This window comes from Lepidochelys kempii, chromosome 13 (assembly GCF_965140285.1).
Source record: "Lepidochelys kempii isolate rLepKem1 chromosome 13, rLepKem1.hap1, whole genome shotgun sequence".
NCBI lineage: Eukaryota > Metazoa > Chordata > Testudines > Cheloniidae > Lepidochelys > Lepidochelys kempii.
Window position 1 is genome coordinate 19,229,253 of NC_136392.1, and position 25,946 is coordinate 19,255,198.

The 25,946-nt window shown below is 44.6% G+C and overlaps 1 gene segment (V, D, J or C); it reads left to right on the plus strand.

The window, feature by feature from the left end:
- The first annotated feature begins 1,599 nt into the window (after positions 1-1,599).
- LOC140897164 (Ig mu chain C region-like) lies at positions 1,600-22,803 on the plus strand. The segment is given in 8 exon segments: positions 1,600-2,063; positions 9,169-9,510; positions 10,462-10,791; positions 12,084-12,203; positions 13,096-13,455; positions 13,586-13,894; positions 14,826-15,140; positions 16,082-22,803. Coding segments are annotated over 8 exon segments (1,824 nt in total).
- The last annotated feature ends 3,143 nt before the right edge of the window (positions 22,804-25,946 follow it).

Genomic DNA, 25,946 nt, shown 5'->3' on the forward strand with positions numbered 1-25,946 from the left:
CTGTTATGCTTTTGTTGGGTGCCTCACTCTTGGTGTGTCACATATGTCCACATCCCCAGAGTCCAGCCGCAGGCTCTGCTCCGAAGTTTCATTACTATCTGCCAGGCAGAGATGACTCATATGTGCTGATAGTGGGGTGGGGAAGAGGTGCAGGGGGACACAATTTAAAGGTTTGGCTGCCCCTGGTACAGCTTGAGTCATGTTCCCCCCTGGCTGGTCTCACCTCCTCCTTACCAAAGTCTCCCCTCCCGGAAAGCAGCAGCCCCTTCCTGCAGCTCCCAGCTATTGCTTCTGCCTCTTCTGGCAGCTGCTGTACTGGGCTGGGGCCTGGCAGCAGCATGTGACTGGGCGGGGCCAGCAAACCTTGGAACTGTGGCCTGCTCAAGCCTCTTGGGGAGCTGGGCTCTGCCAGACCTTAGCAGTGGGCAGCAGTTTGGCAGTGCCAATTCTGCGGGGGCGAATTAAATTCTGTGCAGAACATTAATTCTGTGCAAACTCTGTGTTGTGCAATGGTGCAGAATTCCCCCAAGAGCCAAAATGTAAGAATTCTGCAGTAGGCAGATGTGGGCTAATCAGCCCCCCGCATCGTGATCACTCACATCTAAGCCCTGAAGCACACATTTGAACATTAATTGGGAATATGTTCTTAGCACTAACTACTATAACTCTGGATATTCTTAAAAAGAAAAGGAGTACTGGTGGCACCTTAGAGACTAACAAATTTATTTGAGCATAAGCTGTAGCTCACGAAAGCTTATGCTCAAATAAATTTGTTAGTCTCTAAGGTGCCACCAGTACTCCTTTTCTTTCTGCAGATACAGACTAACACGGCTGCTACTCTGAAATCTGGATATTCTTGTTGTCTGTATAAATGTCCAATTCCTTCTTGAATGTTGTTAAGTTCTTAGCCTCTGACTTTTGGTGGCAATCAGTTCTACAGTCTAATTATGTATTTATTTCCTGTTATCAGTTTGGAACCTGCCACCTTTGTTCCCTTGTCCTGTGGTATGAAATGGGGAGAAAAGAAACTCCTGATCTACCATCTCTATACCAGACATTATTTTATACTTTTATTCCTTGTTGTAGAATCTGCATCTTTTCAATGTCTCTTCCTATGAATTTTTTCCATGGACAAGTAGTGTAGACAAGCCCTAATCATTCTTGTCACCCTTCTCTGAATCTCTCCTTATTTTGTAATAACCACTGCTGTGAACTAATAACTACTGTCGTTTTATTTTTCCTGTGACCGTTTTGTAACCATGTCTCACCTGCACGCTTTGGGGAAGATGGGTGGTTGTATTATATCTTAGGGAGCCAGCCCTGAGATTGGAGGCAGGCGCCTTGGTCTCTGGCAGCCCCCAGGGCTAGTGGGAGGGAGCATGGTGAGTGTCTTTGTCCCGGGGGAGAGAAAGGGCGCACAAGAGCCCGCCTCGCGCGGTGGTGAAGGAGACGGAACTCCCGTCTGGCTCTATAGAAGCCACTGCTATGCCGGCAATCGGAACAAGGCGCGTACCAAGCAGCTCGGTGGCTCAGCTTTAGCGCCGCAGCTTGAGAACGGGGAGGAGCCGAGTTCGGGGCTGCTACTCCCCGCCCCGTGCAAGCGTCCTAGCGCTTCGGGCTGCCCGTGCCCGGCGCGTATTCACTTCCTTGCCAGAAAAGTTTGCCCGGGTCAAGTGCCCGGTTCCCCCCGCCGTGGGAGCCGGGTTCCACCGGCCAGGGGACAATTTTACCGGGCGGCCTCCTCTGCTCTGAGGAGCCCCGGCGCTGCCGGCGAGGAGAGCGACGCCAGCCGCCCCATGTCCCTAACGCCAGCCGCCCCTTTGCCCCGCAGCGCCAGGCGCCCTACAGGGAAGGAGGTGCCGGGTGCCTGGGCCCAGCGCTTGGCTGCACGGGGGCACCGGTCCTAGCTTTCCCGGCGCGCCTGGGGGGGCGCGGCCGAGGCTACTCCTGACGGCAGTTCAAAGCGCACCTGCTGCGGCCGCGGCTGCTTCCCGGCGCCCTGCCCTGGCCACGCCGGACGATGGAAGCGCTGCTCACGGCGCTGGCGCTCCTCGTGGCTGCAGGTATGGACGCTCCCCGCGGGCTGTGCCTGGTGGGAGGCGGCGCGTGACACAGGCGGCTCCCCCTTGCTGCCCGTCCCGCCTCGCCCGCCGCCTTCGCCGCCCGGTGTGTTGCCAATCCGCGGCCCGTCGCTGCCAGCCTCTGCACAGGACCTTGCTCCTGGAGTGGGGCTGTCCAGCTGGGATTATTCCCGAAGGAAGATCCTGGTCACCGGCAGCGAAGGCGGCAGTGTTGGGCCTTGGGGGATGGGGGATGGGGCGGGGGGTTTCTTCTAAATTAAAGCAGTTGGCCTTGAGGGTGGACACAAACCCCGCGTGTCACCGCAAGGAGAAGGAGGCAAGTACCGAAGTTGGTGGTGGTCTTGTGGTTTATTGAAGCAGCAGGCGAAGTAGGCTTGGAAGGATTAGATTTTTTTCCCCCCAGTAAATGTCAGTTTCATGGTACACACAGGATCTGGCAAAACATTTCCATCAATAGTCACCGAAAGTTACAGCTCGGCAAAGTGAGAGAAAGGCTGCCTGATAACTTCTTAGGGTATGTCTACACTACGGAATAAGGTCGAATTTATAGAAGTCGGTTTTTTAGAAATCGGTTTTATATATTCGAGTGTGCGTCCCCACAGAAAATGCTCTAAGTGCATTAAGTGCATTAACTCGGCGGAGTGCTTCCACAGTACCGAGGCTAGCGTCGACTTCCGGAGCGTTGCACTGTGGGTAGCTATCCCACAGTTTCCGCAGTCTCCGCTGCCCATTGGAATTCTGGGTTGAGATCCCAATGCCTGATGGGGCTAAAACATTGTCGCGGGTGGTTCTGGGTACGTATCGTCAGGCCCCCATTCCCTCCCTCCCTCCCTCCGTGAAAGCAAGGGCAGACAATCATTTTGCGCCTTTTTTCCTGAGTTACCTGTGCAGACGCCATACCACGGCAAGCATGGAGCCCGCTCAGGTAACCGTCACCCTATGTCCCCTGGGTGCTGGCAGACCGGTCAAAGGCGCGCTGGCGCAGTTTATTGACTCGCTTAGACCTCAGCGAAACCAATATTCCCACTGTTATTACTGCTTGCTGTGTGCTCCACAATATCTGTGAGAGTAAGGGGGGGACGTTTATGGCGGGGTGGGAGGTTGAGGCAAATCGCCTGGCTGCTGGTTACGTGCAGCCAGACACCAGGGCGGTTAGAAGAGCACAGGAGGGCGCGGTACACATCAGAGAAGCTTTGAAAACCAGTTTCATGACTGGCCAGGCTACGGTGTGAAAGTTCTGTTTGTTTCTCCTTGATGAAGCCCCCCGCCCCTTGGTTCACTCTACTTCCCTGTAAGCTAACCACCCGCCCCTCCTCCCTTCAATCACCGCTTGCAGAGGCAATAAAGTCATTGTTGCTTCACATTCATGCATTCTTTATTCATTCATCACACAAATAGGGGGATGACTACCAAGGTAGCCCAGGAAGGGTGGTGGAGGAGGGAAGGAAAATGCCACACAGCACTTTAAGCACAGCACTTTAAAAGTTTACAACTTTAAAATTTATTGAATGACAGCCTTCTTTTTTTTGGGCAATCCTCTGTGGTGGAGTGGCTGGTTGGCCGGAGGCCCCCCCACCGCGTTCTTGGGCGTCTGAGTGTGGAGGCTATGGAACTTGGGGAGGAGGGCGGTTGGTTACAGAGGGGCTGCAGTGGCAATCTGTGCTCCAGCTGCCTTTGCTGCAGCTCAACCATACACTGGAGCATACTGGTTTGGTCCTCCAGCAGCCTCAGCATTGAATCCTGCCTCCTCTCATCACGCTGCCGCCACATTTGAGCTTCAGCCCTGTCTTCAGCCCGCCATTTACTCTCTTCAGCCCGCCACTTACTCTCTTCAGCCCGCCACCTATCCTCCCGGTCATTTTGTGCTTTCCTGCACTCTGACATTATTTGCCTCCACGCATTCGTCTGTGCTCTGTCAGTGTGGGAGGACAGCATGAGCTCAGAGAACATTTCATCGCGAGTGCGTTTTTTTTTCTTTCTAAGCTTCACTAGCCTCTGGGAAGGAGAAGATCCTGTGATCATTGAAACACATGCAGCTGGTGGAGAAAAAAAAAGGGACAGCGGTATTTAAAAAGACACATTTTATAAAACAGTGGCTACACTCTTTCAGGGTAAACCTTGCTGTTAACATTACATACATAGCACATGTGCTTTCGTTACAAGGTCGCATTTTGCCTCCTCCCACCGCGTGACTACCCCCTCAACCTTCCCCCCTCCCTGTGGCTAACAGCGGGGAACATTTCTGTTTAGCCACAGGCAAACAGCCCAGCAGGAATGGGCTCCTCTGAGTGTCCCCTGAAGAAAAGCACTCTATTTCAACCAGGTGACCATGAATTAGATCTCACTCTCCTGAGGATAACACAGAGAGATAAAGAACGGATGTTGTTTGAATGCCAGCAAACATACACTGCAATGCTTTGTTCTACAATGATTCCCGAGTACGTGTTACTGGCCTGGAGTGGTAAAGTGTCCTACCATGAAGGACGCAATAAGGCTGCCCTCCCCAGAAACCTTTTGCAAAGGCTTTAGGACTACATCTAGGAGAACCGCAAATGCCAGGGCAAAGTAATCCTTTCACATGCTTGCTTTTAAACCCTGTATAGTATTTTAAAAGGTACACTCACCAGAGGTCCCTTCTCCGCCTGCTGGGTCCAGGAGGCAGCCTTGGGTGGGTTCGGGGGGTACTGGCTTCAGGTCTAGGGTGAGAAACAGTTCCTGGCTGTCGGGAAAACCGGTTTCTCCGCTTGCTTGCTGTGAGCTATCTACAACCTCCTCCTCCTCATCATCTTCTTCGTCCCCAAAACCTGCTTCCATATTGCCTCCATCTCCATTGAAGGAGTCAAACAACACGGCTGGGTAGTGGTGGCTGAACCCCCTAAAATGGCATGCAGCTCATCATAGAAGCGGCATGTTTGGGGCTCTGACCCAGAGCGGCTGTTCGCCTCTCTGGTTTTCTGGTAGGCTTGCCTCAGCTCCTTCAGTTTCACGCGGCACTGCTTCGGGTCCCTGTTATGGCCTCTGTCCTTCATGCCCTGGGAGATTTTGACAAAGGTTTTGGCATTTCGAAAACTGGAACGGAGTTCTGATAGCACGGATTCCTCTCCCCAAACAGCGATCAGATCCCGTACCTCCCGTTCGGTCCATGCTGGAGCTCTTTTGCGATTCTGGGACTCCATCATGGTCACCTGTGCTGATGAGCTTTGCATGGTCACCTGCAGCTTGCCACGCTGGCCAAACAGGAAATGAGATTCAAAAGTTCGCGGTTCTTTTCCTGTCTACCTGGCCAGTGCATCTGAGTTGAGAGTGCTGTCCAGAGCGGTCATAATGGAGCACTCTGGGATAGCTCCCGGAGGCCAATACCATCGAATTGTGTCCACAGTACCCCAAATTCGAGCCGGCAACGTCGATTTAAGCGCTAATCCACTTGTCAGGGGTGGAGTAAGGAAATCGATTTTAAGAGCCCTTTAAGTCGAAATAAAGGGCTTCATTGTGTGGACGGGTGCAGGTTTACATCGATTTAACGCTGCTAAATTCGACCTAAAGTCCTAGTGTAGACCAGGGCTTAGAGTCTAAATCCAGTGATTTAGACTTTGAATCAGGGTTGTCAGAAGTGGACTTAAGTGACTGAGTGGTAAGAACAGGTCAGATTGGTTGATATGAGGATATTTACTTTGGATATTTTGACATGTGATATTGACAGTTTGTGTTTGAATGGTTATAAAGCTTTAACTGTTTGAATTTCAATATCTATTGCCATTCAATAATTGTCTGCCCCCCCTAATTTCCTACAACTGTAAAAATTTAAATAGATAAAAATAGAAAAAAGCTTTAAGCCCCATTTTCTCCTGCAGCTGTTCAAATTTAAATATCGGTTTTATTTTTAAGAATTTTAAAATATTTTTATCAATTTGTTCCATACTGTGTGTGTGTGTGTGTATATATATATATATATATACACACACACAGTTACCAGAAACTTTAAGTGGGCATGCTAGAGGAACCATGGAGGGGGAATACAGGTGCAGTTACCGGAAACTATGAGTTAGGCTTGACAGAAATTGGTTTTTATATATATATATATATATATATATATATATATATATATATATATATATAATAGTTTATGGTAACTACACCTGTATTCCCCCTCCATGGTTCCTCTAGCACACCCACTTGAGCAGAGACCTGCATCTCTCTCACCCTCCTCACAGGGGATTTTAAGACTGCACAGCTACTTGGATAACACTGTGATATCCTCAGCAAGCCAGACTGCCTAAACAGGCCAGCATCTGCATGCTGTTTTCTCCCTGAAGGCTATAGCCCATGTATTGCCCACAGTTAGAAGTTACCACATAGCTCCTTCTAAGCAAATACATTTATTCTTAAGGTAAAAGCAGGACAGAGAAAACAATAAGAGAATCTACACACATGCTAGAATGGTTACTACAGGTCACCCCAAACACCAACCTAGCGCACTGGTAGCTTTCAGTCTTTCAAAACCCACCATTGGATTTTCCCTGTGGTTGAAAGTTCATATCCATCTTAGCTCCAGAACCAGAACAAAGGCTGGGAAGAGCATTAGTTTCTTTATACATCTTAGGCCTTTGATCTTCTACAATGGGTAATCAGCAAAGACCCTCTCCTCTGAATGTAGCTTCAAAAGGCTGGGTTTTTGCATAACCAGAGTTGGTTAATGTGCGTTAACCCTAGGTATCCCCAGGAACTGCAGTTAATGCTTATTGTCCCAAAAGTCTATACCTGTCTGGCATTTTCAATACAGTCTTTTGACCTCCCAGATCCTATATTGGTCATATCTTGCCCCTAGAGAGATTACATGAACTTAATACAATAAGGTCTTTCAGGGATATTGCGACATTGCCATATCTGTAACACATGGCGTTATATGCTAGATAAATGTATGCCAGCTAAATAATAGGTCCCTCCTCAAAAGAGTTTACCTTGCAGAGATATGAGTGGCTATGTTGCAATACAATACAGAGCAAACATAGAGTATCAGGGTAACTAATATTTGGAATGCTTCACAGAACAGGGCTAGAAAAGTATAGTATTTTACACTAATTGTTTGGAATGTGTAACAACTTACATCTAAAATGAAGGCAAATTTGGCCCAAAGTGTCTTCAGTGTCCAAGTTTGAGGGTTTCAGTTTTAAGGGCCAAATTCTGCTCTTGGATGCACCTACACGGCTCCTGTTAATTTCACTGGAGATTCCCGTTTTCAAGTGCATCAAGAACAGAATGTGGCCCGAAGAGCTGCGTTGTAACAATAAATAAATAAATTAAATAAAATAAATCTGAATTCAAAGGAGATAACATGAAAACTATTCTGAACATTTGCCATTTGGGAGGGTTGAAGTGGAGCTGGGGGGGGGGGGGGGGAAGAAAAGGAAACATGTCCATTAAGGGACTGTCCAAATTCCACAAGTCCTCTCCTGACTTGTTCAGTAATAAATAAGGATAGTTTTATTAAAGATATGTTTGAATACAGTGGTATAGTTACAAAAAAAGAAGTCTGATTAATTTCTGAAATCTCTGACACCAAAGAGTGCCGTTGTCTCCCTAACGTGGCTAGGTTTATTTCAGACAGGAATCTGGAACGAACACGTGGAACAATTTCCATAGCAGACCTTTTACAAATTGGGAAGAGATGTTCCACAGGCAGAAATGTATGACAATGACTTAGAAAAGCAAACAGGACCATCAGCTTGAAATCTAGTCAATTAAAAAAAAAATGAATGAAAAGTTGTTTCAGGTCTTATCTTGATCTCTTGAGTCTTGATTGTGATTTTTACAATTACGTTTTCTGGACTCACACAATCGAAAGAGGAAACTGAATAAGATCACGATCCACCATTTGTTTCAGTTGGTGTGAATCCTACACCTGTGCAGGACCCCACTGGCTTCAATGGGGCTGTGCAAGCGTCCAGACATCCTTGCTAGCAGATCTGATTGCAGGTTTGGGACCTGTGTTTGGCATAGTGTGCTGTAAAAGGCATGCAATAAACAAACAAAAAATGAATCCAATTCCCCCCTCTAAGCCTTTTCAGGTGTTACTTGTAACAAGGGTAAGGAAATAAATTTGAGACAGATGTGTGATTTTTATGTTGACTGTGTCCCATTGAGTAAATGATTAAATGTTTGGTGCTCAAAACCATCAATATATTGGTCGCCCCATCTCAAAAAAGATATATTAGAATTGGAAAAGGTCCAGAGAAGGGCAACAAGAATTACTGGGGGTCTGGAACAGCTTCCGTACTGGGAGAGATTAAAAAGACTGGGACAGTTCAGCATGGGTGTGTGTGTGTGTGTGTGTGAGATATAAAGCAGTCTGTAAAATCGTGACTGGTGCGGAGAAAGTGAACGGGGAAGTGTTATTTACCCCTTCACATAGCACAAGAACCAGGGGTCACCCGGTGAAATTGATAGGCAGCAGGTTTGAAACAAAAAAAGGAAGTACTTCACACAATGCACAGAAAACGTATGGAACTCGTCGCAGGGGATGTTGTGAAGGCCAAAAAAATAACTGGGTTGGAAAAAGAATTACATAAGTTCATGTTTATGAACTATAGTGATTAGCCAAGATGGCTATTAGCTGAGATGCTCAGGGATGCAAGCCCATGCTCCAAGTGTACCTAAACCTCCAACCGCTAGAAGCTGGAACTGGATGACAAGGGATGGATCACTTGAAATTGCCCTGTTCTGTTCATTCCCTCTGAAACATCTGGCTCTGGCCTCTGTCAAAAAAGAGGCTACTGGGCTAGATGAACCACTGGTCTGACTCAGTATGGCTGTTCTTATGTTCTATGTTCTTGAAGGGCTCAGTTCCTAAAAATATTAATCCCCTCGGATATGTGTCTGATGGCTTTGATTTATCCACAGGACCGGTACAACCACAGAAGCACAAATATCCCCACCCCAGCACAGTAATGTGACTCCATCCTGATCCTAGACAGGCCCCTAATTAGTGCTGAGAGGGAGAATTCAGTCTCTATAGCCCTTTCACTCCTTTTCCTGTTGCTGAGACTGATAGTGATAGTGCCAATTGCATGTTCATTTGTTTTATTTTTAGCTACATTGGAAATCAAGACAAGCCCTTCCCCAGTATTCTGTCTGGTGGACACACATATTGAGTTGCATTGTAATTTTACAATCTGGAAGAGTGTTAAATTGGAGGATGTGGCCGTGAAATGGACCATAAACAATGAATTTGGAGAGAAGACAGTATACCAGTTTGATGGAAAGCATACATTATATCACCGGAATGGGGCCTTGGTGAATCCTGAATTACTAACCCAGGGCAGCGCATCACTGAACCTGCATAATGTGACATTAGATGACGAAGGGATCTACACATGCACTGTTTTAATAACCCCGCAATATGGAAGTGGGACAATCCGCCTCCAAGTCAGAGGTACTCAGCACTATTCGCTATAAAACAGAAACAACTTGCGACCAATGTGTAACTTTGAGGCCACTCCAAGGGTTGAGTTAAGACATGATGCTGTGATGTGATGTAACGGTAGCCTTATTTTAGCCTTAGAGATTTTCATTTTCAGGAATGCCTAATTGCTTCATAAACTACAGAATTGGGCCAATAGGGTGTCAGATAAATGGGAGTATCCTGTATTAATAAACTCATTTTACAGATGGGGGAAATTGAGGTTTAGAGAATAACTGACCTGCCCAGAATCACACAGTGAGTTCATGATAGAACTGGGCCTAGAACCAAGAGGTCTGATTCCCTATCCCTGGACTGCAGTAACCACTAAACCACATATGGATAGGAAGTGACTTTTTTGGAATAGGAGCACTGAATATTAAGCAAACCCCTATAATTTCTCTTGCCACTGCCTACAGCCAGCTGATCATTCTCCAGTGACTGTTTTGAATTATTTTTAGGTACTTGTTTGAGGATAACTGTAGCAAATGTTTCTTAGAGGATCATCAGGTGCTTGCCAGGTCCTTGTGGTCAGTTTAAAGTTAGCTCCTTTACTTTATCTTTGATGCAATGATTTAGCCACGGTCTGGCTTGTTTACATGTTAACGTTATAAAAGTAAAACTTTTGTAGAAAAGAAACTCTCCCGAGCAATTCTTGCAATGCTTCACTGGTGTGTATCTATCACTCATTTGTGTATTTACAGTCTCCTTTTTATTTTGAACTAAATTTTTGCTAGTGTCCATTAGCGCTCAGTCAGTATTTTGGATCTAGTCTTATTCACTTACTGCCATGTAACTCTCTATTCCCAATTTTAACTATCTACCCAGAAGCAAAATTAGTGTCTGGTGCTAATTAGGAATCTTTTATGGGGAATCATGAGCAATAGGATCTTGTCTGTGCATGACTGTGATTTGTCTTCCCAGCTCAGCCTACAGTGTTGCTGTCACCCCAAAACCCCGAAATTACAGCAGGGGGAGAGAAAACCTTTTCCTGTGATGTTCATCAATTTTACCCTCAAGAAATTGACATCTCGTGGCTGGTTAGGAAGTATGGCAGTAAACACGAGAGGCCTTTAACGCAGGATATCTGCACGGGAGTCCCATTGGCTCACGATAAAAAGGGCATGTTCACTGTGCTGAGCCGGGTGACCCGAGAGGTGTCTGAAGAGGATGATGGATCCTTGTACATCTGTGAAGTCCGACATGAATCCTTGGAAAAGCCGCTGAGAGGAAATACAACCATATTTGTCACGAGTAAGTGGCCCAAGAACAGACTCTGAATAGATCTGGTTGAAAATTTTGTAATGGCTCAATTTTCTTTCCGAAAATGGAATTTTGCTGAAATCAAACTGTTTCATGGAAACATGTTGGTTTGATGACGTTTTCAACAGGAAAGTTTAAATGAATCATTTTTTACTTTCTTTTTAATTTTGATAAAGTCAAAATCAATCATTTTTACCTTATCATGTTGATTAATTTTTGTTTAAACTTTTATATTATACTAAAATATTAGTTTTAATATATTGTATGTATAGATTTAACATGATAGAATATATGCCACAGTTAATATTTTATAGAACAATGTTTTGACATTACTGAAATTAAATGTTTCAATTGTTCCATATCAAACTTCTTCCAAATTTTCATTTTGCAGAAAATTTCAGACTTTCAGCTTTTCAGGTTGATCTGGAACAAAAACAAATTTTAAAATGTTGGGATTTCCCAGCAAATGGAAATTTTACTTTAGGCATTCGGGAAATCCTAAGAAGTGATTGATGGGAGGAATGATTTTAATAGAGGCAAAATCCTGCCTTAACTCCAGAAAGTCCTGAGTGCAGTAAAACCAGTGCCCAGGGGCTCAGGACTCCAGGAGGCTGCACAGGGGTTCTGCATTCTCTTCAGGCTGTGCTCTGTGTTGGCTCAGTGCAACAGCACGCGGAAGAGATTGCAAGTAGGGCGGGGCTGTTGCAGAGCCACCATTCACAGAAGAGGAATGCAGCATTCCCAGAGACTTTTGCAGCCTAGAGGCTTCAATAGCTGCTCCTGAGCTCGGCAGCCTGTATGGGAGATCTGTTTTTTCACCCTTGCAGTTCCCACAAATCTCCCCAGCTCACAACCCCATTTTCTCAGGTTGTAGCTGAAGGCAGGAAATCAAAAAATACTCAAATATACTGTGTATCAGCCTTCTCTAGCAAACTCCTGTTAGCCCTATCCCTGCTTCAATACCCTCATGAACATAACCCTGTACCCAAAATAACAAAGTTACTCCATGGCTCAATCCGCTCCTCTTTCAAGTGTGTTCTTCGTGCACATGCTGTCCAAAAGGCCTATAATCCCTTGTCTTGCCTACAGAGAACTGATCATAGCTTGACCTCTTCATGACTCAGTTTACCATCATGTAAAAGGGGGATAATAACAATAATACAGAAGTGCTTCACTTTCCAGGGCTGATGGGAAGCTTCATTAGTTGTTTGTAAAATGCTTTGAGATCCTTGGGTGGAATTGGATTATTTTAAATTGTTTCTAATGAATACATTTGTTTTCAGCCCCAAGGCAGTATCAGCGGGACATGGGGGTCATTGTTGGAGTGGCTGCTGCTTGTATTGTGATAACTGGAGTGTGTAGTATATTTTTGACCATATTCTATCGGGAACAATATATGAAAGGTAATTATCTTTTTTTAAACATTCCTACCCTTCAGCATCCTTCTAGCTGTGGTAGGCCTCCCATTTATGTACTAATGATGATAATAATAATTAATAACTAATAATAACTTAGCTAAGGGTACGCTCTGCAAAACAATGTGCTTCTTAGTTCATGTTAAAGGAAAGTTGGCCTAAAAATCAGAGCTACAGCTTTCTCTAACCCAGAGTGTTAACAAATATCGTATTTGATTCTGAGCCCCATAGAAGGGAGTTGCTAGCTTCTGTACTTCTATCTGATTTCCTTCAGGATATTTTGTATGTTAGGGCACCTCAATCAGCTGTACGGCCCATGCACAGACCCTTGGGAGGCACCAATAGTAGGTAATCTAGTTTATTTGCCTGCATCGTGGCAGGATTGATTTCATGTCCCTAAATCATCTGTCATGGATTAATTTAGTCTAATCTAATCCAGTCATTACAGGGATGCAAGAGGGTTTTAGCAACTATGGGAGACCAACAGTAGAGATAGGGGCACTAGATTTTAGCAGTCATAGCACTTGTCAGTACTGGAGGGATCAGAAGGGTTTAATCAGCTAGAAAGGGTGGGTTTCAGCAACTGAAAGAGGGGTGGGCCCCCTCAACTCATCGTATTGCAAAAGGCCATGGGGTGGAGGAGGTCCTGGTTGTGTCTGAGCAAGAGTGATGACAAAGCAGGGCTCCCGTCAAAGGTCCAGGGCTCTCTGCAGCTACACTTTGGGTACATGCCTAGAAAAGACCCAATGTGTTGATTTCACTGGGGCCAGTATTTCACTCCTACTGTGAATGTCACTACTTTATATACCCAGGAACCCCCGGTTCTGCTATGCCAGCATCTCACAGAGACTTCTACATCCCAAATTTATCTTCTTTTCAGTGCCACCTCAGGTTTCCTTGATTAACAAACCAGATGTGATCCCGATTAATGAGAAGCTGAAGCTGATGTGCAACATAAATGGGTTTAGACCAAAAGTAATTAGTGTGAAATGGTACCGGAGAACCCCCCAAATGGCATCAAGTGAAGCTCCTGGAGAAGCCTCTTTTCTTCTGGGTCCAAGAGAAGATATTACAGACAAGGCAAGGCAGCCTTTGGAAACCAATGGCAAGTTCTTCAGTGTTCCATCCTGTCTGACCTACATACCCACCATCCGGGATGATGGGGCAGTGTTTGAATGCAGCATTGAGCACAGTGCACTGAAAAGCGCCATATGGATGAGCACCACGCTGAGTGTCACCGGTAAAAGCCCCTTTCTCCCCCTCCACCCGACCCCAGCAGATCTTCTTTTCTTACTAACTCGTTGCCCTGAACAGTAACTTTTTACAAGATTTCCCTAAACACACTCTCTCTCTCTCTGTCTCCCTTTCAGCTCGGCCGGCAAGTCTCTACATCACTAGCTGGCCTCAGGCTCCCACGGTAGGAGAGAAGCTCATTCTGAGTTGCGTAGTAGAGAAATTTTACCCGAAGAATATCACTTTGACTTGGTTTCGAAATGGACAACTTGTTAGCGATGTGACTCAGTTTGGACCTTTCCCTTGTGAAATTGACTATTTCAGTGTCTGGAGCCAGACAGAGTTTATGCTGACCAATGAGGAGGAAGGGGCAGTTTATATCTGTCAGATAAAACACAGCAGCTTTGGAAATATAGAAGAACTCTTCTATGAAGTTAACTTGCAAGGTAAGATGCATGCTGTGAGTCAACAGCTGCAAATGATGCTAGCAGTGAAGCTGCCTTTGAGAGGTTCAGCGGATTTACACCAAGAGGTGCAAAAGATTTGTGGGGTTGAGTTTCAGAGCTTGAAAGGCAGGGTGGTCTATTGGCCTGTGCACAGGGTATAGTGCTAGGAAGTCCTGAGATCTAATCCTGGCTCTACTGCTGACTTGGTATGTGGCTTGGGGCGAGTCAGCCCCTGTTTTTCATCTATAAAATGTAGAGTATAGGGGTATAGTGAACATCAATTCGTTAATATAAAGTGCTATGGAAGTATTAAGTATTTCTAGGTGAGACCGGTTTGATCACCTGGAATCTGAATGAGGCCTTTGGGTTAAAGAGTGTGGAGGAAGCTAAGGAGCAGCTGAGTTCCTCCTAACCCAGCCTAGTAGAGTGATTGCTGAATGGGCCTTCTGTTTTCTTGTCTTAGCCCCATTTCACTCACCGATCTTTAGCGATGGCGCTAAGTGGAACCGGCCCAGGTAATGCCCAAGGTCTGGGATGAGGAAGAAGAGCTGTGGTAGCTGTGGCTGAGTAGAGAGAGACCTTATTCAGCACAGTGCACTGGGAGAGCCTGGGGATGCGATGGGGGCCATGAGCTATCAGTACAGGGGAAAGAATGTGGCACACATAATGTTGGGCCAAGGTCAAAGCTATAGTCACACCCAAAAATTCCTACTGCCAGACCCACAACATGCCATATACAATCAAACCAGGAACAATTTGCAGCAGCTCTCTCACTGTGCGAGCTGTAAGCTCCCACATTCTCATGACTGTCATAAATAATTCACCACTCCCATTGGTACTGTTATGCGTCTTGGCCATTTGCTCTCTTCTTGACATTGGAGGCGACTCATCTGACCATCTGTCCTGCTGTGTGTTCTTTCCGTTTGAACAGGGACACCCCCTGAAGTTCTCTGGATCACCACAGACCCTTCTGTTCCTGTGCTGGGAGAGGAGCTGAGGCTGAACTGCAGGATCAATAACTTCTCCCCTAACGTGATCACTGTGAACTGGTTCCGAGATGGGCACCTCCTGCAAGCGGGAGTCTGCCATTCAGTCTCCATAATGGGAGCCAATGGTTTGCACTCCATCTGGAGTGTTTTGAGAGTCACGCCTGGAAGGGAAGAGGAAGGAGCAGTGTTTACATGTCGGGTGACACATGCTGCTTTAAGGGACTCTGTAGAAAGATCATACACTCTGCAGCTGCCTGGTACGTCCTGTACTGTGTGTTTGATTGCATAGTTAATACACTGCCTGAGCAATGGAGATTAGCTGAAAGCAAAGTGTGGTCAAGGGGCCAAATGAGGCCTGTAGAGTGCCAGAGGGAGGCCTAAAGTGATGTTGTGAGCCGATGGCTGTGAGCTAGGAACTTAATGAGACCTGGTCTCAGCTCTGACATGGACTCCCAGCATGCTTAATCTCTCCGCCTAAGAGCCCCCATCTGTACAAACACTCACTTACGTAAGGGTGGAGCGAGGATGGCTGTGTTTGTAAAGCGCCTCATTTTTAATGATTGTTATGTTATTAAAATGCAGCCTGTGGCTGCTCTCTGCATGTCATCGTAGGACAGGAACAAAGCTGATCAACTGCGGGTTTTTAGGGCTGGTGAAATGTTATGAAACACAGAGCCTCTGAGTAGGCTCTAAAGTCATCCTAGCCCCTCCTGCATCCCAACAGCTAGAGGTGAGCACTGCACCAGGGGTGCCCCCCCCCATCCCGCCTCCTCTTTTGTATTGGTCTCTGGCTACCAGATTTAGTCCTTTGGCTAGTCGATGTCTATTACATTTTTCCAAGCCCTGCCCAAAGTACTGTACTCATGTATGGGATCCTCGCTGTGGTCAGAGAATGCAACTTTCTGCATCACAAATGGCAACATTTCACCCAGGATAAATAAGGTGAATTTTGTTTATGAATTTGCTCCATATGGAAATATGTCATTTTTATTGAGACATTAAAAAAAAACAAACAAAACCCTGCAGACTATGGGTAGTGAGAACCCAAAATGTTTTACTCTGTTGCAAACTGATTAACTTCCCCCCCCACCATTTGGCACGTGATTTTTTTTTTTTTTTTTTGTTTATGTCGGTGTAACAAAGCACACATCAGCAGTTACTGCTGGCTGAGCTGACAATTCTGACTTTTTCTTTATAGATTGACTTGGTGAAGGCTTAACAGACTGTCCAGGGTGGGAAAGAAAGAGCAGAAGGTACACTTCCAGCACCGTGAAAGTTCTCTGGAAATGAAACTTACTAAACACTGAAGAGTTGATTCTACATCTCTCCCACTTCATCTCCTGGCTTTCACATTCTCCTTGTAAAGGGATCCTAACTGTTCCTTCCCATCCTACAGTGTAAGGACTGTGTCTGGTTATACGCCACACTCGTGGCAGCTGCTCGCTGCCTTTCTGAATGAGAAGCACCAGTTCATCAGCTGGTTTGTAGAGCAGAGAGAATTTTTTGTTCTTTAGCTTCACCTTTGGTTAAAGGATGGTCTAGCTTCCTGCATTTGTTGGGTTGTACAGAATTGCTAAATGTCACGTGAGCAACACTATAGAATCAGTATTATTAATAAAATACTTTTTCTTAGTATTATTAACACCTAGGATTTATCTCCCAAGGGCATTAACTAAGTACTGGGGCTAGGGTAGCTAGGGCATAGTTATTAACTTGTTTAACAGAGGGAGAAACGGAGACACAAAGTAGTGAAAATTATTTACCCAAGGTTACGTAGGGAGCTGTGGAATTATTTTCACAGCTACTAAGGGGTTCATTGGCTTTCAGGTACATTGAAATGATCCTACCTGACTCCTACATAGAAATGGGCAAGGTCACGAAGAAAAGAGAGGACCTATCCTGTATTTTACCACTGGGTGTCTCTCTTTACCTCATCACTGGAGGTAGAAATGAAAAATGTAAAGACAACTCTGCAGTCTGGCCTGTGGTGACCAGAGTGTGTTACCTAGCCCAGTGTGAATGGAGAGAAAGCTTTGCCTTTCTTTTCTTAATTCTTTTCACAATCAAGTATTTGCAAATTCATTTATTAAACAGAAAATTGACACTCCTCCTACACTTTTTACACAATGGATTGACTCCAGCTGCTTTGAGGAATAAATTCCCTTTCTCAGCGGGCCAACTTAGATCTGCTGTAAATGGATGCCATTCCAGTGATTTCAGTGGCGATGTACCTGCTTACAACAGGTTTGAATTAAGTTCAGTGTGCAATGACATCAAACCATGGGGAAAGGGGATATAAGGAATTAGGGAATGATAAAACAAGGGGAGAGAGAGAAGTTATTTTAGGATAGCTTTGGGATAGCTTCTTTTGGAGAGGGATGTTGGTTATCAACTGAATTGTCTTAATTTGTTACATTCTTTTTTTTATTGTTGTAACTCAGTGGCTCTCAAGCTTTCCAGACTTCCCTTTCAGGAATCTGATTTGTCTTGCATACCTCCAAGTTTCACCTCACTTAAAAACTACTTGCTTACAAATCAGAGATAAAAATACAAAAGGGTCATAGCACACTATTACTGAAAAATTGCTGACTTTCTCCTTTTTATCATATAATTAAATAAATCAATTGGAATATTAATATTGAAATAATATTAATATGGAATTATTAATATTAATATGTTAACATTTCAATATATAGAGCAGTATAAATAAGTCATTGTCCGTATGATATTTTAGTTTGCACTGACTTCGCTAGTGGTTTTTATGTAACCTGTTATAAAACTAGGCAAATATCTAGATGAGTTGATGTAACTCCTGGAAGACCTCTGCGTACCCCCAAGGGTACATGAACCACTGTTGTAAGGGACTTCTATCATAAGCAGGGGGCAAAGAGCAGCAAGTGCCTAGGTGTAGATTACTAGAAGTAATAATATTAAGGACCGCTTTGGCCATTGAGTTGATTGGGAGTAGAATCCAGCCCCTCTGTAAGAGGAAATGAAGGAGGAAAGTGTGGTTGCTTGGCCAACAAGGAACACAAAGATACAAATAAATGTGAAATCTAATATATATGTTTAAAAACCAATAAACATGGCTGCTGGTACAAGTGTGTGAGCAAGAATACACATGTATAATCTGTAGCTTGTGCTCAGTTACCATGACTGCATGTGAAAAGGACCAGAGTCTCACTGTCCCTTTGCATGTTCAGTTACTGTGATTCTGCATGAAAACTGTGTGTACAAATTGTGCATGTGCACTTTTGAGTGGGAATTTTTGAAACTCTAGGCCTCAGTAGCTGCAGGAATTTGGAATCTGCCTGCTTTGCAAAATGCAGAGCATTACTAACCTCCTGCAAACACCGTATGGGTGCTGATAGGAAAATAAGTCAAACAGTACAATAAAAGCTCATTGGTAAAACAAAGGTCAGTATGTGAGGGTCACTAATGATAAATACAGCCTCTCCCCAGTCAGAACACAAGCCCAGAGTCTCAGGCTGTCCCTTAGTGCCATATCTACCAGCTCTCCCTTTTGCATGAACAGTGAGTGGATTTAAATGTAGTGGAACCGGTGATACAGAAAGTGTTGGGTTGGCATCAACCATCCTTCCTTCCATGCCCATTAACAGAGAGATAAAAATCTAGTTACAGCAGGAAATAATTAATATGGGGGAAAAATGAAGGAAAGAAGCATATGGGCCTTTGCTAATGCTGGTGCAGGAAGTGTTGATTGTAGGTGTTTACAGGGGTGCTGGAACAATTTGTATAGTGGGGGTGCTGAGAGCCATTGAACCAAACTGAACCCTATATGTAATTGAAACCACTTCAAGCCAGCACCTCTAGTTCCAGTGTCTATGGGCATTTACATAATTAAGAAGATGCAAAGAGGTTAGGGTTTAAATCTTAATCACATTCAAAATACTGGAACTCTAAGCAAATCAGTATGTCACCACTAGCACAGTAAACCTCAGTAAGAGACAGGCCCCTGTCCTATGAGTGCTGAGCAGTATGTTTATGATACTGAACTGATAGGGGCTGCATTAAGAGAATTGAATAGAATTAAACAGGCACAAATGTGAATCGAGTAAGGAAATGCCTTCCCTTTGTTTCTCACTGTTAGAAGCCTAAAAGAAAAGGAGGACTTGTGGCACCTAAGAGACTAACAAATTTATTTGAGCATAAGCTTTCGTGAGCTACAGCTCACTTCATCGGATGCATTCAGTCATGTTAGAAACCTGTATCACTATAAGAGAAATGGCAGATTTCTGCACTGGCCACCAGATAAACACTCTTTCTCTTCTAAGATCTCGTGGTGTTCTTGTATAGTTGATTTTTAAGAGAGGGGTTTGTGGGGCTTCTGTGGCTACAGCATAGAAGCAGAGTATATTGTCTGGTGACTTGGGCTCCTTTTAAGTAATTGTAGTGTTTTATGACTTGAGAAGTTTACTGTTGGGTCCTCAGCTTCTTTATCTGCTCATCCTTTGTCATCACACATGGAATGTTACCTAAGTGATCAGGTTGTGGGGGTTACAAACCCCCCACCATTTGAGTCATGTTCACGGGTGATGCGCAAGCTCCCTTTTCTTTCTCTTTCCTTCTTGCTGTTAATTATGGGCCTGATACTGCAATCCTTACCCTTATGGCTAACTCACGTACGTGTGTAGCCATTGGCTTCAATGGGAGCAGGAGCAGACCCAGGACAGTTCTCCTGGGACTAGTCACAGGAGTAAGGGCAGCAGATTCAGGCCTTGTATTCGTGGTCTGAAAATGTGAAATCCACCCCATTGTTTCCTGATTTCTACCTGTGTCAAAATGATCCCTGGTAACCCTGGAGCCTAGAAAATCAGTTCAAATCAAAGCTGCCCTATCAAAGGATGGGAAATTGAAACAGGATCAGGCTAACAAAAGGAGCCCAACTAAAATGCAACCTGCTTTAGCCATGTGCGTCTCTGCTGCTTTAGAGAACTCTGGTATTGGAAAATCCTGGAACAATGAATAGCACTGGGTTTGGTGGGGCTCACCCAACAATATTATGGTCTTGGTTGTGTTTCAGTCCTTTGCTTCCAGGATGTTTCATCTTTTCATTGGGGTTGGTTTGTTTGTTCTGGCTAGAGCTTCATTCCCTAATTGCCACAGATCATTTAGTTTCTGTCTTATTTGGTCATTTTTGGTGTAGGCATGAAGCGCTCATTTTCCTTTAGCTCCGCAGTTGCTCTGTAATTAACATCTTAAATGCTGTTTACGCTCACTGAAAACAGATTCTTTTCAGTGTATCAGGCTGGCATAAGAAGGCATTGGAAGGCTGCACAGTTGCCTGTCGTTGGTTTTGAAGTTTGACTTTGCCCCTTCTGGGTTTGGATCTGCAGGTTGTGTGTGGAGAGAGAAATGCAATTAGTCTGATTGAATAAGGTCTCGGTGGCTGCTTTGTTTGTAAAGGATTAAAGCTTATGCAGTGCTCGAGAGTTATTCCGCATCTTTTTTCATGCGATAACTTTTTATTCATGTCTCTCAATGGCAAAATATGAAACTTGCAGAAAGGGCTGAAACATACACATGCCTTTTTCTCTTCCAACCAATTCTTTACTTAAATGGAGAACCACACAGTATCACTAGGAGGAAATAAGCAGGAAAGGAGTTATGTATGCCAGCATGGACTGAGCAGGGGGCTGGGAGCTAGGAACATCCTGAATTCTAGCTCTGCCACTGGTTCTTTGGGTGGCCTTGAGCAAGTCATTTAACTTATATCAGTTTCCCCATTTGAAAACTGGGGATGATGATGATAATAATAATATCCATTTATCCACCTCAAAGGGTTGATAGGGTGATTAATTGATTTGTTATTATTTGCATAGTATTCTGAAGCTATAAAGTGCTATTGGAGAGGAGGGAGAAACTATATCACATGGACCAGGATCTGCTCAGAAAAGATGCAAACCAGTCTCTAAAACGTACTGTACCAACAAGCTCTGTCGCTATATACTCCACCTCTTTTCCACCAGGCCAGTGATTTATGGTTCTTATTAGCCAGGGGATGGTTTTCTTCTTTGGAATCTGTTTTGTACTTTCTTGCTACTCATTTGACTCTGTTAGAAACTATGACTTTCCTGACACATTGGGAATGACCTATCTAGTATCGCTAATTCCCCTGATGGCTAATTGGCTGTGAAGGGGAAAGGGCTTGTTTGCCTAATAATAATTCTATATCTCCTAGTACATTGTGGGGCTGAATTCATCAACATCCATAATGCACTTTGAGCTAGTCAGTCAGAGGTGCTGTAGAAGTGCAAAGTGAGATCAGGTTATTATGCTGCTTGTCTTTTCTGCTCACTCTCTGGTTTTATTCAGACTGGTTGTTCCATTCGCTGTACTCCAGACACAGCAACAAAACAGAGAGAAAGTCCAGCCCGCACTTGACTTTATCCTCCCATCTTTTCCCCCTTTGATCTGTTCCTCAATTTGATTATAAAGTTTGAACTGTCGTCTGTATCTTCTGCCCCTGGGATTCTCTGAGGCTGTGGCCGATTTTACTTTTTTCTTCTTATGTGGCATTTCCATTCCTGAAGGTTTGCACTTATGGTAGCCCATTCTGTACGATCCTCTGCTTATCTCTTTGTGGATGAACAGTCCTTTTGGTCCACCCAGGATACTACACTGCATTGACTGAGTTCAAGGGCATCGGAACCTTTGTAGAAGGTTGCGGGGAGGACAAGGCCAGAGTGGTGGGGGAATTAAAGTGCTGCTTAAATATCCCACAGAGTACAACGGTAATAGAAATACCCAGAATACAAAATGTAGCCAGATTATAATGTTTAAGGCATAATTATAGTATGAACAAACAAACAAAAATAAGACAACTTTAATTCTAAACATCAGGATTGCATTTTATTTTTGCACTTCGTGTATTGTACTTCACTTGCATTTATCATTTTATTGCATATACTCCACTGTTAATACTTCATTATTATTGTTTTTTTACTATTGAACTGTAACTTGCAATTCTGTAACATGACAATCAAATTGTCCTTCTTTATATATAATGTATATTTTAACAATTATAACACTCCATTGTAAATCTCCTTAGAATAAGGCATCAGCAAAATTAATAATAATAACAACAAACAACTTTGAAGGAAGGTGAACATGTCCCCATAGAAGAGGTACCATATAACATGATTTTTTTCTATGTTTTATAAAAAATAAAATAAAATAAAAATATCTTTTATATTTTTAGAAAACCTAACAAGCACCATGAACAGGTTGTAGCAGATAGAAGCAATACAGGATCTATTAAGCAAAAACTGTATACTTAATGCAGTGTTGCTCACACGATTATCTAGGATTGCAGTGGATATCTAGGAATGCATCTGATCTCCTAGTGCTTCTTGGTCTCTAGGAGTACAGTCATTTTTTTTTTGCACAGTGTATACATTTCTTTTGTTAAAAAGTGGGGAGGCATGGTTCCTTGGCCCTCCCCCCAGTTCCAGTGGCTGAGTTCCAATCATCTCTAATACTTTTTTGGTTGGTTATGCGGTCTATCCAGGATATTTTCAGAATTCTTCTGTAACATTATAATAGGGTGACCAGATGTCCTGATTTTATAAGGACAGTCCCAATTTTTGGGTCTTTTTCTTATATAGGCTCCTATTACCGTCCCCCCTACCCCCGTCCCGATTTTTCACATTTGCTGTCTGGTCACCCTACATTAAAATTTGAAGGACTGTAGTTTATCATCAATTTTTTGAATGTCCATGTTGGATTTTACTTTGTTCGTTCAATAAAATAATCCTCTCCTTGCCCTTTATCCTGTCTTTTTTTGCTGTTTGATAAAGAGGAAAAGAGCTATCCTGCCTGTGCTGATCGGGAATTTATTTTGCAGGGGTTTTTGAGGTCAGGTGTGAAAAGCCAGTCATTTGGAGTTATAATTCTGGTGTGGGCATTTTCTGTACTTCCTCTATGACCTGTTTATAAAGCATCTTTTCCTAACAGGCTTAGCCTTTGCTTGGATTAATGTATCTGGGCCACATTCACGTGTTAGTTTTTGCTTGCTCAGCATCTGTGTGCAAAGTGGGGAAATGTCTTTAGTCTTGCTAAGATTAGAATGATACAAAGCAGAATATTGCAGAGGGCCTGGACCAAAACTCTTGAGCTGAGCACCTGCAAACTTTGAGAAAGTCTGGAACTGACGGTTGTCCTTTGTCTTGGGTCTGCTGTGATTAGCTCTTACCTTTACATTGGTTTCCTCCTAGCAGTGTAGAGAACTTGTCAAAATTCTTTTAAAAAACCCTGTGTTGTTGTCAAGTGGAGTTGGAAAAGCAACTCCCTGCGTTGTCATTTTTGGCTTCTCCATAATGTGTGTTTGTGTTTGATTTCTGTGTACGGGGAAGAAATATGATACTGGATTCCAGACTGAGCATTTGAACAAATATTTAAGCATGTGGATTTTCAGTGTTTTTTAGCACGTCAGATGTAAGCACCTTTTCCCCCTTTGTATTTGAGATGTATTTAATGTAGTTGTTGGACTCAGTACAGGGGTAACAGGCTGAAATTCTCTGTGTTATGCAGGAGGCCAGACAAGATAATCTAGTTGTCCCTTCTGGCCTTAACATTTAAGATTTTATTTTGAAATGCATGACCTGCTAACTCCCTCTGATAACAAATGGCATGAAGCAAGGTACTCTGCAGTGTGGAAGATCTTGAGGAGAGAGAAGATGCCTGTGTCCCTTTTCTGAGAATAGAGATGGAAAAGAAGTAGGGTCACCCCGCCTTACACCCATTTTACTGTCTTGGTGTAATGCCATTAGCAGCAGAGCTGCACTAGTGTAAAATTAGAATAACACAGTGGTCCCCTGGAAAACAAAACAGAAACCAACACAAACAAGCACATACCCACTTCAGGCAAATAGCAGCGTAGTCCTGTGATTTTAAAAAGACCACTAAAGCTGGTATGCTGTGAAAAAGGACACTTTAGATTTGGCTGCATTTAAAAAGATATGGGCAACCACTGTTTTTTGTTGTTGCTAGATTTGCAATAGAGTTGTATACAACTAATACACGTCTTGTTAGATATGATACTGCTGGCCCTCAAGTTAAAAAGAGTTGGGTTAGTTCTGCTAGGAAATCCCAGGAAGTGATAATGGCGAACCGACTGATACTAGCGCTGGGTGAAAGAACGTTGGTGTCCTGTGCAAATTGGGCTGCCCCCACCTTCCTCGTTACCACGGCAGGGCAGCTGGGCCAAACCTGAGTGGCATTACAACCCCACTCTCGCTGCACTCCAGCTGCTACCAGCCCTGCAGAGCATGAACAGGAGCTGCACAGCACCCCAGCCCACCCCGCCCCACAGCCCTCTGCCTGCCCCCACTTATCCTGACATCCCCTACACATCCCAGAAGCCCTGACATACATCCTGCTCACCTCAGCCCCCGGCATCTCAGCCCCACTGGCAGAGCCCCCAACATGCCCCACTCACCTCAACATCCCAGCCCCCAGCTGCACCACCGTCCAAAATCCTCCATTCCCCCCACAACTCACCCCACCACCTCCTAACATCCCCCAGTGCCCCCAACCCCTCACCCTGCAACACTCCCCACCAACCCTTAGTCCACCAACAACTGAGGTCCCCGCCCCTCATCCACCACCACCCCATGAACCTTCCTGCCCACCGCACCACCTGGCTCCGTGCTTGCTCCAGTTCGGGGCAAGGGCAGCTCCTCACGATCCCGGCTGTGGCTCTTGTTGCTCCCCTCACCTGCCCTGCACTCTCACTGCAAGGACCAAATTTGCGTGGGTGGTATTGCCAGGTCACAACACCACTCATTCAAATTTGGCCCGTGGTGGGGACAGCCAGGCTAAATTAGAGTGAGTGGCGTTGTCATCTCATGTGTCTGGTCGCCGCACCTCTCAGGTTTGGCCCGTCGTCACAATGCTACCCACCCAAATCTGGTGGTCGAGCTTGCTCGTGAGATGGGCGCCCTGTGCAAACGCCCTGAGTGCATGTTAGTTAACTCAGGCCTGGTTGGCACCCTTATTACTTAATACTCTGCCGCTGCCTCAGCATGGTGCTAGGAGGTGCTGTACTGCAGAGAGTGCTGGTGATTCAATAGTTACTCTTTCCTCTGTCATTACTGAACCAATGCCTCAGCAAGGTGCTTGCTCTTTTGCTGGATACACCGTCTTTTGGATAAGATGTGCCAACTGTAGTCATGAAAGGTTCCCACAAGAGTAGGGGTATTAACTGGGGTATCCTGACCAAATTCCAGCTTTACCTTCTTTACTACACTTGCCCCTGGACTTTCAATTGCATTAGTTACTCTTCAACTTCTATAAATATGATGGCAGTGTGTTACTGGTGCAGCATGAGTGCTGCATTTCCATCCCAGAGGCAGCTGCTTTTCAGTGGTGGGCTAAATGATCCCCATACACACAGGGTCCAGTTTTCATACTTGTCACCTAAGTGAGGGCACTAACTGTGCATTCGGGTGCTCAGATTGACAACTGGGTGCCCAAGTTTGAAAGGTGGGCTCCCCATCTGCAAATTGCTTTGGAGTCTGTTGCAGCTGAAGATGCTGTAGGGTATTGGTATGATTTTGGTCTTTTCCTTACTTTGGAGACAGCTCTACACTTGATACCAATTAGGATTCAGAAGCCTATCGTCACCAGATATGTTTGTATGGGGCTTGGGATAGGGTTTTTTCAGCGGAGGCCATTCAGCTCTGGAATAAATTGGCCCCTGTGGTCTGAAGAAACCCAGATGTGCTGGTCTTCAAAGCATGTTGCAAGAAATCTCTATTCTCCTAGGCTTTTTCTGAGGGGGGAGTGACTAGGGCTGAGTGGCGATGGCAGGAAGATGGGCTTGTGTTGCTGGGGAAGGGAGTTCAGTGATTGTTATATGTTGACAGCGAGTCAGTTTTTACTTTGACAGGTTTCAGAGTAGCAGCTGTGTTAGTCTGTATTTGTAAAAAGAAAAGGAGTACTTGTGGCACCTTAGAGACTAACCAATTTATTTGAGCATAAGCTTTCGTGAGCTACAGCTCACTTCATCGGATGCATTCAGTGGAAAATAAGTTTTTACT